We start from the raw sequence: 16884 nt of genomic DNA on the forward strand, positions 1-16884 counted from the left end.
TCCTGATCCAAAAGACTGACAATGACAAAAGATTGATTTGTAAAACTTGATCTAATATTTTTATTTTTTTAAATGTTACAGGTTTATATACACTCTAAAAAAAAAGGGTTTTCAGCGGTTCTTTGGGGAGGTTGAGGTGCTATATAACACTGCTACCGTATAAAGAACCTGTTAAGCCCCTGTATGGTTTTTCAGCGGTTCTTTGGGGAGGTTGAGGTTATATAACACTGCTACCGTATAAAGAACCTGTTAAGCCCCTGTATGGTTTTTCAGCGGTTCTTTGGGGAGGTTGAGGTTATATAACACTGCTACCGTATAAAGAACCTGTTAAGCCCCTGTATGGTTTTTCAGCGGTTCTTTGGGGAGGTTGAGGTTATATAACACTGCTACCGTATAAAGAACCTGTTAAGCCCCTGTATGGTTCTTCAGTGGTTCTTTGGGGTGGTTAAGGTGCTGTATAGCACCACTGCTGTACATAAAGAAGCCATTAAGCCTGCCATTAAGTTTTTTAACTGTGTTTGCAGATGGATGGGATTAATGCAGAACACAAATTTCAAGTATGGGTTACCATACTTGCCCACACCTCACTTCATACTGAGGGCCTAAAGTCATGGCCTAATGAGTAGAGAGTTGGACTTGTAACCCGAAGGTTGTGGGTTCGAGTCTCAGGTCTGGCAGGAATTGTCGGTAGGGAGAGTGAATGTCCTGTGCTCTCTTGCAATCTTTTCTTCATTATACTCCAAATTTTGTTATTGCAGTAAATTAAACTTAATTGACTAATTATACATCAGATTATAATTTATAATACACACACACACACATTTTTTTTTTAAATTAATGAACAATTTAATGAATACACACAAAATAAAATGTCTCTGTAACTCATTTACACATATCATATAAAAGTAAAATCAGTAAAGAGTTAAAGCTCTGGTTTTGAATTATCCACACGTTTTTTGTTTTTTTCCTCAAATTTCACACCCATCACTTATGCAAGTTTAATTTGACTTCCAGTACAATAGGTGTCGATAATGCTCTTAAGGAGTTACACGCCATTAAACAAGAAGAAAATGTTACATCCGGGACATTTATATACTGCGCGCCTAAACGGGCTGAAACTTTTCTCACAGTCGCCATTTTCTTTGACCCGCGAATCACGATGCGGAGCAAACGAGGAAAATACAGAGATTAAGTGTTTTATGTTATTCACACAGTATTAATTTTATAACATCACATAGTTTTAGAAGGATATTTATGTGCAGCTCGAGGAGGAGGTTGCTTTTTAACAGGAAAACACTGAAAGTGTGTGTTTTGTATAACATTGATTTATAGTGATATTTATATGCTGTGCACATTTAAGCGAAACTTTTCTCTCAGATGACATTTCCTCTGACTCACGGTGCAGACATGGAGGTTTTAACAGAGAGAAGACTGAAAGTAAGGTTTAGTCTCATTTACATACGTATTATATGATGTTATATTATTTTATAACAATATTTTTGTTGTGCGCTCCTAAACTTTTCTCATAGACAATTTTCTTTGACTCATGATACTGAGAAGACAAAGATTTACCTCATTCACAGTAGGTATTTATAACATCATATTGTTTTACAATGACATTTGTGTGATATGCGCTCTTAAACTTTTCTCAGAGAGACATTGGCTTTGATTCATGATGTGGAGCAGGCAAAGAGGTTACAATTATCAACAAGACACCTGAAGTAAGTGTTATACCTCATTTACAATGCTTTTTGTAACATCATATTGACAAATCAAACCATTGTAAACTCCCCAAATTTAAAATGGTAATATAAGTCATTGATTATTGCATCTCTCGTGAACAAATATATCATATCATTAAGCTTGTACATTGCGTTATTTTGATTTGATTTTGATTTGAGTTGTGTCGATTTACTGGGTTTGAGTATATAATCATCAGTACATTGTCAAGTTGGATGAAAAGAGCTCTTTGTTAACATTTTTAGGACACGTAACAGACATGGGTAAGCCACAATTCCATATTTAAGATTATTGATTGTCATGCATAACTTTTTGATCATTAATATTTTTGTATTTGCCTAATTATAATTAGAAGTCTGGACTCTTTCTAGTAGGGCTGCCCTCGACTAAACATTTTCTAAAGACTGTTTTTTTGTGTATTATTAATTTTCATTAATTTCACTCACTCACTATTAATGTTAAAAAGACTAAATTTTCCAAATAAAGTAAAGAACTAATGTAGGCCTAAGACCGTAGGTGAAAAAGTTACCTGATTATAGGGCTACAGTATATATATATGTAAACCAGGACTCTCTCTTCTTCAAAAATGTACATATTTCAAACTTGTTGCATTATTTTTTTTATGTGTATAAAACAACAACTCCCCATATATTGTGATGTTGTATATGTATGTTCCCTGGCTTGTCAGCACTCATTTTATTTTCTGCTGAAAGATATAAATGATGTTTTAAAAGTGGCATGTATTTTGCTTCTCAGTAAGCATTTAGTACATGAATTTGAATCTTTAAAGCTGCAATTTGGTAAGAAATTATTAGTTATTCATCTTAAGTAAAAGTGTCATTTAGAAGCATATTGGCTCATCTATGGTAGTCATATATGGCACCTCTAATGGTTCTGTGTAACACATTTTGACAAATGTGCTATTAAGCTTCTTATCTTTAAGAATATGTGCCATATAGTACCAAAGATAGGTGTCCCTATCATTAAAAGCCAAAGAAACACTGTTGAACACCATTTTTAAGTTTATAACTCTTATGGTTCTAAATAGCACCATTTGACAAAGTGCTATAAGGCACCTCTAACGGTTCTATATAGCACCATTTTGAAAAGGCACCTTTTTTTTTCTAGAGTGTAGCTCATGAGAAGACTTGAATACTTACTGCATTTGTCTCTAACATATCCACACTTTGTCTACACATTGATATTGTTATATGCGATAAAGACAAAAATTATTTTTATTTTTTTTCAAAGCAACTTCCAAATAAGGAATACAACAAGTGATTCTTAGGAGGCAAGAACAAGTGCTATCAATACAAAGTTTCAAACATTGTCCAGAATAGTATAAGCTAGAACAGTGAGGGATATAAGAAATAGTTAAAGCATAGAAGAATTATATATTATGATTTTGTTGAAGGTAATACATAATACTATTTCGTGATTAAAAGTTTTTCAGTAACTGTCAAATAAGAGAAAGAATAGTAAAAGGAATAAATGTACACTGAAAAGATTCATTTTTACTTAACAAGACATTTTTGGTGCATCGTTTGCTAAAGTATTTGAAAGTTATCCAAGAAACATTTTGTACATCAATCAAATACAATCAATGCGGTATCACTTTTGTTCCTCATATCTGCACTATATTAGAATAGTGCTCCTCTTGCCTTTATATTTACATAATTTTTAATAAAAAACAATATTGTTTTATTTCCTTTTATGTTGCCCCATAAATATAAAAGAGCATATTATTCATCATATATGATTGTAAATGGTACTCATAGTCTCATATACCAACCTCACTGGAAACATTTTCCTTATCTTAGTCTTTTCTAATCAGGGAACACTTTCCATCTCCCTCTTTCTCTTCCGCTCCCTATGAATGTTTTACAGCCCTGAGGCCAGAGAGGGAGCAGCAGTTCAGAAACTTCACATAAATGCCCAGCACTCATCATATGCAGACTCTCACACATTCTCCACAGCTCTCAGACTCCATGTGAGTGTTAGATAAGTCAAGTAGGCTGGCCGTGTGCTGAGGAGGCTCAGTGTATTACTGCTTTCTATCACTGTAATATCCCCATATCATTTTAAGCCTGATACAAGGATATAAAGTGGAAGTATAAAGTGGAAGATTTTGAAAGACAGTGCTGTAATGTGGTGTAAGATTTAAACAGAAGGTAAAGCTGGCCTATTACCATTACTTTATGTTCTTGTGATTCGGTGAAATGTGAGCTGGTTGGAAGATCAAGTGAAAGTTGATCTGTAAAAATGTAAAGTATTTATATGTTGCACAACAGAGTTCAGGAATGCAATGTCATGAATCAGAAAAGCTTCATCCAGTGATAAAAAGACCATACACCCTTCCAGTCCTTGGGGCATAACAAAAGGATGGTATTACAGGGCTAGAGCTCTTTCCCGGTAACTGATCCGCAGTTTTTCCTGTTTCAGAGCAGGCCATGTGACCTATTGTGGAGTCAGACCGGAGCCGAGTCATGACCTGGAACTAAAGGTCCACTACTTTAAATCCAGTCCCCATTTTATTCCTTCTGTTGGTTCAGTTTTGGGTGTTTCAGTTTATAAATCAAATGTGAGTTTTACTTTTCTTTACTTAGATGCATTTAATGTCTTAGACAGAAAAAAGCTCATAACTTATTGCTTACAACTTTTCACGTCTTAAGTCAAGCACAATAAATAATAGAGCAAACAAGAAACGTTCACATAACATTAAATTTTTTTTAAACCGGACATTTCAAACATACAGACAACATTCAGAAATAACTTTTCTATAACTTAATGGAAACATTATAAAATGCACTAAGAACATGTTTTAGCTATGATCATTGGCATGAACACAAAGTGATAGCATAATTATTTGACTTTGTTTGATTCACTCATTGTATGTATTAAATGTAACATAATGTTCTATGTTCTCTGTAAATTTGTACATCATTAGTGAAAACATTAATAATGATTGATCTAACTAAAATATTGATTAAATTAATGGAGAGTTGGTGTAGCATAGAAAAAATTTAGCACATCCTATGATAGCACTTAATATTATTTAAAAGATTAATAGATGCATATGGATGAACATTCAAATTAACTTCATCATTTACATTAATGTGTACATATTTTTAGCAGACACCTTCTTATCAAAGCAATTCATGCAAAACTTGTACATGTATAGTGTTTATACTAAGCAGTTCATTGAAATACAAAATTGAGGCCAGCATCAAAGTTTTACACAAACATAATTACAGACAGCGCTACACGTGCGTGGGACGTTTAGACTTCTCCAAATATTAAGACACAAATACAAAGTAAAAGTTGATGTAATATATTTACAATGTAAATATATCTAACATTTGCACACCATCTAAATCCAACCACGCCCGCTGAGTGCACAAGACTCTTGTGGGGGGGCGTAACCATCGTGATATTGATGTCCTCTCACTTGCTCTAATTGGTGTAAACCCCATGGTCCTCCTCTAACCCCGCCTTTGATTAAACATCTTATAGCGATTATTGGTCAATTTAGCTTGACTGACGTTAGAAAGCGAGACACATCTAAAACCTGATTGGACGTGTTTTCTAAAAGCCACGCCCACCTTTCAGGTTCGGTTGAGGTGAAGGCGAATCTTTTCTCCCTCCAAACCCAAAGCGGATATAGCTTTCGCGGAGTAGCTGATTGGTACCGTTCTTCAAGGTGGGACATTTTTCTTACCTCTTCTTCCACGTCGTAACTTGTATGATTCCATACTTCAGTTATATAATGAATATGATCATTTTTGATCGTACCGTTCACTGCCACGCGTTATTTTGTGAAATGCAAGAGACAGGAGTGCAGTCGTTAGCTGTCAGAAGCTAACCAAATCAAATGCACGCGCTTCCAGGTGAACAATGCATTATTCAAAACCTATGCAATTTTTTGCCGTTTATTTACAGTCTTTATAACAGATCTACATGAGTCACGGACAGGGAATCGCGGCATTCGTGGTCAGTTAGTAGCAGGTTAGCTGGTTTGTGGACAGACAGTAACTTTATTAGATTAGACAAGCGTGAGTAACTCGAGCAGGAGAATTTTGAGGGTTTATATTTGATATAAAAATCTCCATGCTATTTATTTTGTGATTTAAATGAGGTTAATAGGACAGTAGAGATCGACGCATGATATGTGCCTCTAAACCGCTTCACGTGATTTAGATGCACATCTTAAAATATGTGTTGTGTAACACTACGTTACACTTCTTCGACAAGCTGAAAGCCGGGAAAATATGCTAAAATACCACATTTCTAAATCAGCACGCTCTGAACACGTTTATGTCTTAATTCTCGCCTCAGCTGATGTGAAATCTGAGGTTTTATTTCTCCTCAGGTGCTCCTGGATCGCTTCGGCCAGCCAGCTTCTTCTCTTCCCCCTTTACACACTGTTTTCTCACCCTCCCCTCTTTGCCGGACTCGCCATTTCCCGGAGTTTAAACGATTGAATCATGGATAAGACGGAGCTGATTCAGAAAGCCAAGCTGGCGGAGCAGGCGGAGCGCTATGATGATATGGCCGCGTGCATGAAGCAGGTGACGGAGCAGGGAGCCGAGCTCACCAACGAGGAGAGGAACCTGCTCTCCGTCGCCTACAAGAACGTCGTCGGGGCCCGGAGGTCGGCTTGGAGGGTTATCTCGAGTATTGAACAGAAAACCGAGGGCAACGACAAGAAACTTCAGATGGTGAAGGAGTACAGGGAGAAAGTGGAGGCGGAATTACGAGATATTTGCAACGAGGTGTTGGTAAGGCTATACTCTATAATGCCTATATACTACAGTATATACTCTATTCTGACTATGTATTAACTACTGATTCTCTACTAGACCTACACTTGCTATACTGTAGTGACTATATACGAACTATACCCAACACTGACTATGTATTGACTAGATTGCTGTACTTGGTCAATATATCTTGTAATCAAAACTGCCTCTGTATTTGCTGATATATACGGCATATACTCTATGCTGACTAAAGGCTAACTATACTAGATATTTAGACGCTATACTAGATACTTACACTTAAGGCCAGTTCCAGTGTTTTTGTATTGTTTTTTTAAATTTAATAAAAATTTTAATTCTATATTTTCAGTTTTTGCTTTATTTTTTGTTTTGTTTTAGTGTATGCTTTTGTCTTTTTTTAACCTATATAGCTTAATTTTTATTTCAGTTATAATTTTAGTCATTATTTGTTGAGGGCAGCCACATGCAGTGTTCTAGTGTATAGCTTGGCACCTCATCACAGTGCTCTTGTTGTAAGAGGCTCTTGTGGAACTATTAGAGGATTGATTGCTCCGAGCAGTGGTGCAGAGAGCAACAACCAAACCTTCAGCTTCTCACAATCAATATGTATTGCAGGCAGAAGTACAGCATCTTTCTCTCTCTCCTCCCACAGCCAGTGACAGTGAGGTTCTGTGTCATCACTATTGGATTCCCACTGTCACTCCCCTGGTAGCCCAGTCATCTGTTTGGCACACTTAGCAAACTTGTTGAAATTCTGCTGCAGCAAAGACCAGACTATTCTTGTCAAGTGCAGTAAATAAGAGTATTAAGACTGAAAATTGATGGACTGACAGATAATTTAAAGGGATAGTTCACTCTAAAATGAAAATGGTCAATATTTATGCATCATCTCATTCTGAAGCTGTATGACTTTTTCTTATACGGAACACAATGGAAGATATTAAAAAAAATGCAATATGGTCTATATAAATATGTATAATGTATGCAAAACATATCCTTAATATTCAGCCAGTCACACAGGTTTAAAAACAACACGAGGGTGAAAAAAAAAGACAAAGTATATTTTATGGTGACCAAATCCTTTGAAATGCTTTGTCATTTTGATAGATAAAAGAGAACTCAAACCAAAAACAGTATTTGCTTCTTGAAATTAATTTGAACTGAAAATAAAATAAAACTAATTCTGAAATAGTTGCATTGGCATACTTTAGAAATATAGGAGTAGAAGATACATAAGGACTTTGAGAGAGAAATTTCAAGATATTTCAAGAGTTATTCCAGTGGAATAATTCATGGATTATTGTTCATTATATCAGGTGACCAGATCACAAGAGCTCAGTGTCTATTGTCTTTCATATTGCGAAAGCAGGAAGAAAAAAAAATAGCATCAGAGCTTTTGGTGAGTCTAAAAGATCAGAAGTTCTTGTTCATTAGAAGTACTGAGCGTTACACTAATTTGCTGACAGATGAAAGTAGGGCAACATGGAAGATGTACAACCCAGCCCATCATAGTGGCAGATAAGTATTATTTTGTAGTGCAATCTATGTCTATAAAATTCAGCAGCTTTCTCTGTCATGAAGGGTTTCGCTGATAAGCTGAGGTCTCTGGTGGACCTCCAGCTCACATTACCTGCATCTTTCTCTCACAGGTCTAATAAAAGAGCTTTTATTGTTGTCAAATGCTGTAGATAAAAGAGAATTTGTGATTAGAAACAAGTGACCTCAGCTACTTAAACTAGCCGTTTAGACTGTTTCCGTGGCGATGCGTTTCCTCGCAGTTGATGGTTGAAGTGTGCTGTTTTTTAATAGTGCAATTTGTTTGTTTGAGGATTGTGGCAAGCTAATCCGTCTGTGTGGAGGGGTATCCTTAACATGAGGGGCCCATCCCGGAAAGGGGAGTGATTGTGTGCATGCATACTGTAGGGTACATATAATGTTGCACAAGGTGGCAGGAAATGGATGTGCACATCATGTCAGCTACTGTTTTCTCTGCATCTCTTTATGCTGAAGAAAAGGGGAGGGAGGGCATTTAAAGAGCTGGTTTCCTGTCAGACAAAGAAAGAGTGTGTGAAGACAGGAAGGTCAGAGGCTGATGACACACAGGGAGGATGTCCATTTGTTGTTTAAATGGCTTGACTCTATGAAGCCTCTCATTGACTAACAAGGGGTCCAGGTTTAACTGGTTAGTATGGCCCAGTTTGCCACTCACGGTAGATTCTGTGACTACACCATGTGACTGCAAATTAATCTTTCTACAGTGATGGCCATTTTCATACCCAAATGTACCTATGTGTATCAGTATTGTTAGTGTTAACTAAAAAAAAAACTATTAAAGTAATATTTGTTACTGAAAGCTTATATATATATATATATATATATTTGAAATTAGAAATGTTGTCTTGGCAAATAACAGCAGTAAAGTTAATTGCTATTCGCTAAATTACTAAAACTATTACTAAATAAGCCAATTTAAAATATTTAGAAATAATATTATCGTATACAAATAATGCTAAAATAAATTCTTGAAAAAGACATTCAAAAAAGAGGGACTGTTGTCTGTGTGTTTTATGGTGTAGTTGCTAAAATGCTTAAGTTTGCTGGTTCAAGCCCTACAAATAACAAGCACATGACCTTTCACCATTTTGCCCTTGAAAGCACTTAACCTCAGGAAATGACTACCTTCTTGTTTCCATTTATGTACATTGTTTGCTGTTATTCAACTTTGTACAGTCATGTGCAGGTTAAAAGCTAGTTTTACCGTTAGACTTCCACAAATTGCTCATAAAGATACACTTTGCAGGGACTCTCTCTTTTCTTTCCTCATTTGGGCTAAAGTGTCATTATTGCATAAATGTTCTGCTTTTATTAAATCCTGTTCCAGTTCCTTTTCGTGAGGTGGTACTAGCTGGATTACTGGTTGGCACAGAGGAAAGTGATCCTTGGCTTCATAGACATTAGAGCTGTGCTGATTATCTGTGAAACTGATTAATTTGTAAAGTTGAGTTAAATGTCATGCTTGCTTTTGACATTTAGCATTTAAACTTTAGTTGCTGTTAACAGCAGGCAGTGAACACTGATGTTTAAACAACTTTCATTAGGAGATTGAAAATGAGTAAGTGCATTAGTTTCTTGTTTTATCCTCCCTAATGTTACATAAAGCTTTTTTGGGTCCCTGTAGGACTTTCCCTTTGATACCTAACTGCTGGAATGAACTGATGGCATCATGGGACGATATCCAGGGCTCCAAACTGCGACTAAAATGGTTGCATTTGCGACCAAAAATATTAATTTGCGAGTGAAGTTTTTGCTGAGGTCGCCACTGGTGACTATATATAATTTGCATGAAAGGACTTTTTTCCCGATTGTTTTGCGCTCACATCTTTTGTTATGTTCACGTATTAAACTTACATAAGACGATGCGCATCAAAGTTTTACTGAAAAGAGTTTCAAACAGTCCTCGTCTCTGCCGCACACAGTCTGCTGAACGCAGTGAGAGAGACCTGAAAGGGCCTGTTTACACCTGGTCACTTCATGCATTTTCTCTGATCGGATATCTATATGATTTGTTAAAACGTTTCCCCATTTACACTTGGCCACATAAATGTGTCTTCGCAAAACGGATATAAATCCGTTCTTCAATTCCCGCTTCATATGCAAATATAACGGAGTTCACGTCAATGAAAGCAATGGATAATTTTATTAATTATCAGCTAATTTCAATATCAGAGAGCGCGCGGCATCAGCACTGGAAAGATAGGCTAGTCTCGCTACTTTTAATGAAGAAGATTGTGTGTTAAGCGTCTGCGACTTACTTTCAGGTTCATTCAGTTTGCGCGTCGCTTGCTGAAGAAATACTCCGCTACTCATCCGCGGTGATGCTTGTTGCATTGCGCTGTCATATCTGACTATAACATGCCATATAGCCTATAAAACGCTCTCACATGTCTATTATTTTAATATTATGGGAGGAGTAAAATTACCATATGTGGTTTCAACAACCAGATGCATTTACACTTGTCCGGTCGATCTTCTTATCGAGATCTTAGTCCTATATGCTGTGTTCTGTTAATGCATGGACTTCCTGTTATTTGAAGCGCACTTGCCATCCAGTAATCGCAAAAAGCTTTGTGCTGTCTTACTTTTTAATAAACAAAGTAGCAGCTTTAAAATGCTACGAAATTCAAATGATGCGGTTTGGGTGCTCTTTAATGCGGACCACAAGCGCACACTTTCGGTAATATAAACACCAGTACCCCGCGTCCACACGGTCCGTGTATGCGTCGGGATCGCGCGAGCGGAGAGTATCGCACTTAATGCGCAGGCGCGATCTCTTTAGCACCTCAGTTAAAGCAGCAAGTGAACCCATTATATATTTCGATTTACTACTATAGTATGAAATGAACATGATCAAAAGGTAGGCAATAAGAAAGCCTATTGTACAACTTACTGAAATGTTTTATGTAAAAGCTGTGTTTCAGTGTTTCAAACTGAGGAAATGTATAAAGCTTGTAAACATTGCATTGTAATACATTTACCTCAGAATAACCACTCAGTGTCCATAAACTCATCAGTCAGCTAGAAAAATAACTATAAAGAGGAGCGTTTTGCTATATTTATGCGCTGTTGCATATTAATATTTTTACTTATTCTGTTGAACATGATTCAACTCCTCCTATAAAATTGCATTTTACTAATGAAGAAAAACAGACTGAATGTGTGAAAGACGTGACAACATTTATAGGATGCACTGCACTCAGTTGCCAAGTGATTCTTATGGTCCATGATATTGGTACAGATTCTGTGTAACGAACAATTCTTTGTGACTGTACATTTCAAGTTGTAAAAGACATTTAATTCACACTTTAAGTGAACCTTAGTCCCCCGGTCGACCTGATCATCTACAAGATGGATTAAAATGCTGATAAAGCCTAGAAAAGATAAGACATAAACACATGACAAAATGATTGAAATGTTAAAATAGGGGGGAAAAATAAAATGATAATAATAAAATAAACCACTTTTATTCTGTGGCACCTAAAAAAATAATTTGGCGCCTAAGTTTTTCTTTTATAGGAGCCAATGGCTCCTTACTCGATTTTTTTGTCTGGAGCCCTGATATCTGAATGCGGTAGTCTGCATAAAACATTCTGTTTTCTTTATTTATACTTCTATTCAGCAAGGATACATTAAATTGTTCAAGAGCAAGTAAAGACATTTATTATGTTTTAAATAAATGCTGTGAACTTTGTATTCATCAAAGAATCCTGGAAATAATCTATCAGTTTCTACAAAACGTTTAAGCAAAACGGCTGTTCTGAATAGGTATTTTTTTTAATAGTAATAAATAGGAAACAGGAAGTTTTAGGCAATATGAGGCCATTTAAGAGACTCTCTAATTCTAGGTTTCTAGGTTCAGGATACAGTAGCTGTTTCTAAGTGTTTCTGGTTTACGCAAGATTGTCTGCATGCGGTTTCCCTTTCTTCTGTTCCACAACACCCAAGGTGACCTTTATTCCATCAATGTTCAGTTACTAGATCACATCCTTAACATTTTATGCTTGATAAAAGCTTGGAAGAAATCCAGAAAGCATTATGGTTTCTTCAATATAAACGTTGTAATGTTTAATTTTTATTGCCTCAATGCTGGCAGTGGCTTTTATGTTCTGACACATCCTTGTCTGTGTTGTCATGAGGGGTGTGTGTTGCAGTGCTCAGGCGTGCTGTTAAATCGGGCATTAGGAAGCATATGTGATGTGGCCACTGCTCAGACTGTGCAATTGCAGGGTTATGTGGGGCCGGAGTACCATGACTGCCCTCTTTAGATTAAATGCGCTGATGTCATCTTTCATGTCTGTCTCTTCTTTTTTTTTTTTTTTTTCTTCTCTTTAGTTTCCTCCTCCATTTTTGCTCCTTCCCTTTCTTTTAATTTTTCTTTGACCGTAGGGAAATGTACACGTTTGGCACAGCAGATCTAAAATGACAGGCTGAGCATCGAAAAGGCTGGGCTGTCACACAGGAAGTCTGCAACGTTCTTTGCTTTTCAGTCGTGTTTATTTGTGTTTGCATGGTTTGTCTAGCAGCCCTACTGAACCACCAACGCCCAGAATGTGGTAAACTGGGGAAGATGCTGAGTATCAGTCAGTGTAGTAGCCTCAAACTGCAGTGGAGGAGAATTTGGGTTCTTAGTATAAAATGCGAGAAACTTTGTGCTTGCTTATTCAGTTAATATTTCATGTTTATAATGCCATAATACTGCAGCCGTTTCCACCTTAATTAATTGATTCTGATGTAGCAGTTTTGTTTAAGGTAGATAAACAAGCTCTCTTTATCGGTCTATCCTTACACTTCCTCTCTCTCCCCACCCTTAGGGACTGCTGGGCAAATATTTGATCACGAACTCAACAAATGCTGAGAGCAAAGTCTTCTATTTAAAGATGAAGGGTGACTACTACAGATATCTTGCAGAGGTTGCCTCAGGAGATGACAAGAAGGGTAAGTGTTATTTCTGCTATGAATAAAAGCTGTATATGCATGGTGTTTCTCATATTTTAGCAGGAACGTTTCCATCTCAGATGTGAATTACACAAATTTGATCTGTGTTTGGGAGACCTCGTTTGGCTGCATCTTGTTCTTTGCTCTGGGCCAATTTGGGTCTTTGGACTTCAAGTTTAGGATGAATGAGTCTGGGCTCTGTGCTGAGTTTTGAAGTGCCTTGGGGTGTTTTCTGCACCCTCCTCGAGTCAGCTGCTCGTCCTTCTGGAAGACAGTTTTCTGGGGCTTTTATTCCCCTTCTGGCAGGCAGAACAGCAACAGTCGTGGAGAACCAGATAGAATATGCCTCACGATACATTTCCATGCATCTAATGCTGGAGGATATTTCACCATCTTGACCTTTAGTCAAAGACCTTAAGGGTTTACGTTCTCTGATTTAAAATGAGTGCCTGTTATGCTTTTAGATATTGTGTTAAGGCATTCTGTTATTAACAATGCTTATGTATTTTCATGCTTATACCATTATATTCATAGTTGCCCATTAAACTGACATATTTTTGAGTTTGTTTTATTACAACCAGATGTACATATCAACATATTATAATATTGTCTTGGACAAAGGGAACCTTGGAGTTAAGTAAAAGGATTAAGAGATCCACATTCCTAGAGTTTTGTTTTTTGGGATGAAAAAACACGGACTCGTTGCTGGAAGATATTATTTTACCAGTCAGTAATATTGTGTCATAACTTTTCTTTTTTTTTTGTGTGTCACTATAGAGACGATAACCAACTCTCAAGGCGCCTATCAGGATGCTTTTGACATCAGTAAGAAGGAGATGCAGCCCACACACCCCATCCGTCTCGGGCTGGCTCTCAACTTCTCTGTCTTCTTCTATGAGATCCTCAACTCTCCCGAGCAGGCCTGCGCTCTGGCCAAACAAGTAGGTCTTTAGATGATAACACCACTCTGTTGCTATTTACCAGGGTTTCCACAGGTCTTAAAGTCTTAAATTGTACAAGAAAGTCTTAATTATGATTTCAAGAGGTCTTAAATTTGGGGACGGAAAGACCAGAATTGCGATATGGCTGAATGTGATGATTAAACTTCAAAAGGCTATGACTTCATTAAATAAATATGAGCACTTCACATTCAAAGTCTGGTGCTGTTACAAGGGAAACAGTTATATTTCAACCAAACGCTCCACCTGCTGTCAGAGAATGAATCCGCATTTTCAATAAAACTGTTGTTTTGTTCAGAGTTCAGACCAATGCAAAAATCGACCCATGTTTTTACCCTGCAAACACGCAGAGCTTTAAATATGAACTGGTGGATCAATAAGACAATGCATTATAAAATCTAAATAGTTGTTATTTAATTGATATAATAATTTATTGATAATTGTTTAATATAATTAATACTTAACCATTTTCTTAAAAATGGTTTAAAGGCTAAAATGTAAAGTTTATCATTTTATAAAACTTATCTTTTAAACTTTTAACTTGCATCTGAACTGTAAATTATGCTTTTTACAGTAATTTTCCTATTTAATATGGTACTATAGACATGGCCCTCCCCCGCTCATATGGTATTCAGTTTATTTGTGCAGGTCTTAAAAAGGTCTTAAATTTGAGCTTAAAAATCCTGCAGAAACCCTGTTTACCTAACTTATTAGTTTAATTACTGTACACATTTCTGACAGTGTGTGTCTTATGCCTTAAAGGGGCAAGGCTCCACCCAAAAATGAAAATGTCGTTCCATACCCATAAGATTTTTGGTTAGTCTTTGAAACACAAATTAAGATCCTTTTAATGAAACCTTGGAGATTGCTGGCCCCCCCCATTGAAAGTCCAGGTAACCAAAACTTAGAAGATCCAAAAGCATCATTAAATTAATCCAGATGAATCATGTGGTTTACTCCCAAGTCATGTAAATGGAGACAATCACTTTATTTGATGAAAAAATTTCATTAATGGCTTTTATTTACATCTAAACATTGATCAACGTGCAAATATAGAGTGCACAACACACAATTCTAAATGAAATCTGCTAATTTTGGGAACAGAAACCTCTCAGGTTTCATTAAAATATCTTGTGTTTCAAAGATATTTGAAAGAGATTAGGGTGAGTAAATTACAGAATTTTCATTTTAAATTAAAGTCTATAATTTTATTGTAATTTTGTTTTATTTCAGCTTTTAGCTTGACCAGTAATATGAGTTTGAGGAAGGACTACCTGTAATAAGCTGTTGAGCAGGGATTCTACAGGTTTTTCTCAAAACCATTGCAAATAGGTTTGGGGCTAATTTTTTTTTTCGTTCTTTTAGGTGTTGGTACTAGTAGAAAATTCTCACTTGAACTTTATTTAGACCTTTAGCTCAACACAGGGAAATTCAGACGGAAATTTTACCTACTTATCCTTCTGGATTTTTAGCTTTTCCTCAAGCTTTGAACTTCATGAGACACATGGTTTGCATACCAGGGGCTTGGCTTTGTGGTTCTTCACATACTTCAGCTTATTGTGGCCTTGTGTTTGCAGGCCTTTGATGAAGCCATTGCAGAGCTGGATACACTGAATGAAGACTCGTACAAAGACAGTACACTTATCATGCAGCTGCTTAGAGACAACCTCACAGTGAGTTATAAAGGAGGTCATGCAGAAAACCAAAAATAACCATCTCTGAGACTATGGAATGTGTTTTTGATAAGTTATATTACATTCATTTATATTGAGTATTAAAAATATAAATGTTCAGTATTCAAGCACAGCTTTTTGTCCGTTTTTTTTTTATTATTATTAGTTATGGACCTCTGACAATGCTGCAGATGAGGGTGAAGGAGGAGACGGAGGAGAGAACTAAACACCCACATCAGTCCACAAATAAAAGAAAAAGAATCCTGGAAAAAGACAACTTTTTACACTTCTTCATTCCTTATTGTTTCACTTATGATTATTCTAGCCATTGTAAGCCCATGATCATTACCAACGAGCTGAGTGTGGGAATTCAAATCAGTTTTTTTTTTTTTTTCTTCTCTGTTTTCCACCACCTGGCTTGTGGTTGTAATGAAAGTAAATATTAAGTTAAAGTAACATTTCCACTCCTCAGTTTTGTGTTTTTTGTCCTTTGGCCTTCTATATGTGCAGTGTCTGCTGTAGAAAAGTATTATCCTCACATAAAATCAATTGTCCTGTTATTGTGACAAAGCGACTAGTGTATATATTCTGGTGAACTGAAACATTGGAAGCGTCGGTCACAAAATGCAAAGCGTTTTGCTTCAAGCATGGCTAGTTCCTGTCCTGCTATATCACCTTCCACTATGTCTCTAGGGAGATCAACGTACACTTGAATGAGATCAATATCTTGTTGACTGTCATAGTGTTGGCTTAAAATGGGCCTGTGCTTTAGTATTGATAGCAGGAAGGCTGTTGTCTGATGTACCAAGTCAGCTAGCTTTGCTCAGCCAAGTATGCACTTTTCATAGACCATTTGAATCGTCTTCATCATGAAGGTCACGAAACACTCCTGCCTGGTTATGGGTTTCACTATAATGTGTTACCTTGCGAAGGCTTGTGATGATTATAAAGAAAAAAAAAAGATGAAAAATATCATGCATGCCCATTTTTCAATATACACTGGAATGGGAACCAAAAAAATACTTGTTCCACAGTTTTGTTAAGTACTTTTCATTGCAGGTTTATGCACATGTTGAGAGGATGTTTGATTTGTCAAGTGATGTCAATAGTTATTTGCTAATCACTGACTGTAGTCCCCCCAAAGCCTTGTGAAAATGTACAAGCCCTACATAACAGCTATGTAATCTGAATTAAAATGACCATTTTATAAACCATACTGCTTTGTCTTGAAATTTGTTTAAT

The 16884-nt window shown here is 36.5% G+C and overlaps 1 protein-coding gene across 5 annotated transcripts; it reads left to right on the plus strand.

Moving 5' to 3' along the window:
* Positions 1-1122: 1122 nt before the first annotated feature.
* Positions 1123-16857, plus strand: LOC306844137 (14-3-3 protein beta/alpha-1-like). 5 transcript variants are annotated; one of them, XM_079376075.1, is made up of 11 exons: positions 1123-1437; positions 1530-1582; positions 1653-1721; positions 3628-3730; positions 4183-4321; positions 5350-5440; positions 6110-6518; positions 12887-13010; positions 13788-13951; positions 15547-15642; positions 15809-16857. In XM_079376075.1, the coding sequence occupies exons 7-11, from the start codon at positions 6225-6227 to the stop codon at positions 15866-15868; spliced, it is 738 nt and encodes a 245-aa protein (XP_079232201.1). In that variant the 5' UTR covers positions 1123-1437; positions 1530-1582; positions 1653-1721; positions 3628-3730; positions 4183-4321; positions 5350-5440; positions 6110-6224; the 3' UTR covers positions 15869-16857. The 5 variants fall into 5 exon arrangements, with proteins under 5 accessions (XP_079232201.1, XP_079232204.1, XP_079232205.1 ...); XM_079376078.1 differs by lacking the exon at positions 5350-5440; XM_079376079.1 differs by lacking the exons at positions 4183-4321; positions 5350-5440.
* Positions 16858-16884: the final 27 nt, after the last annotated feature.

Source organism: Barbus barbus (genome assembly GCF_936440315.1).
Source record: "Barbus barbus genome assembly, chromosome: 24".
Lineage (NCBI taxonomy): Eukaryota > Metazoa > Chordata > Actinopteri > Cypriniformes > Cyprinidae > Barbus > Barbus barbus.

What these genes read in the sequence shown, in the direction of transcription:
- LOC306844137 (XM_079376075.1), top strand. Translation starts at nt 6,225, where the DNA reads ATGGATAAGACGGAGCTGATTCAGAAAGCCAAGCTGGCGGAGCAGGCG. An exon ending in CTCAGGAGATGACAAGAAGG is followed by an intron (nt 13,011 to 13,787) that starts GTAAGTGTTATT and finishes GTGTCACTATAG; the next exon opens with AGACGATAACCAACTCTCAA. An exon ending in CCTGCGCTCTGGCCAAACAA is followed by an intron (nt 13,952 to 15,546) that starts GTAGGTCTTTAG and finishes TTGTGTTTGCAG; the next exon opens with GCCTTTGATGAAGCCATTGC.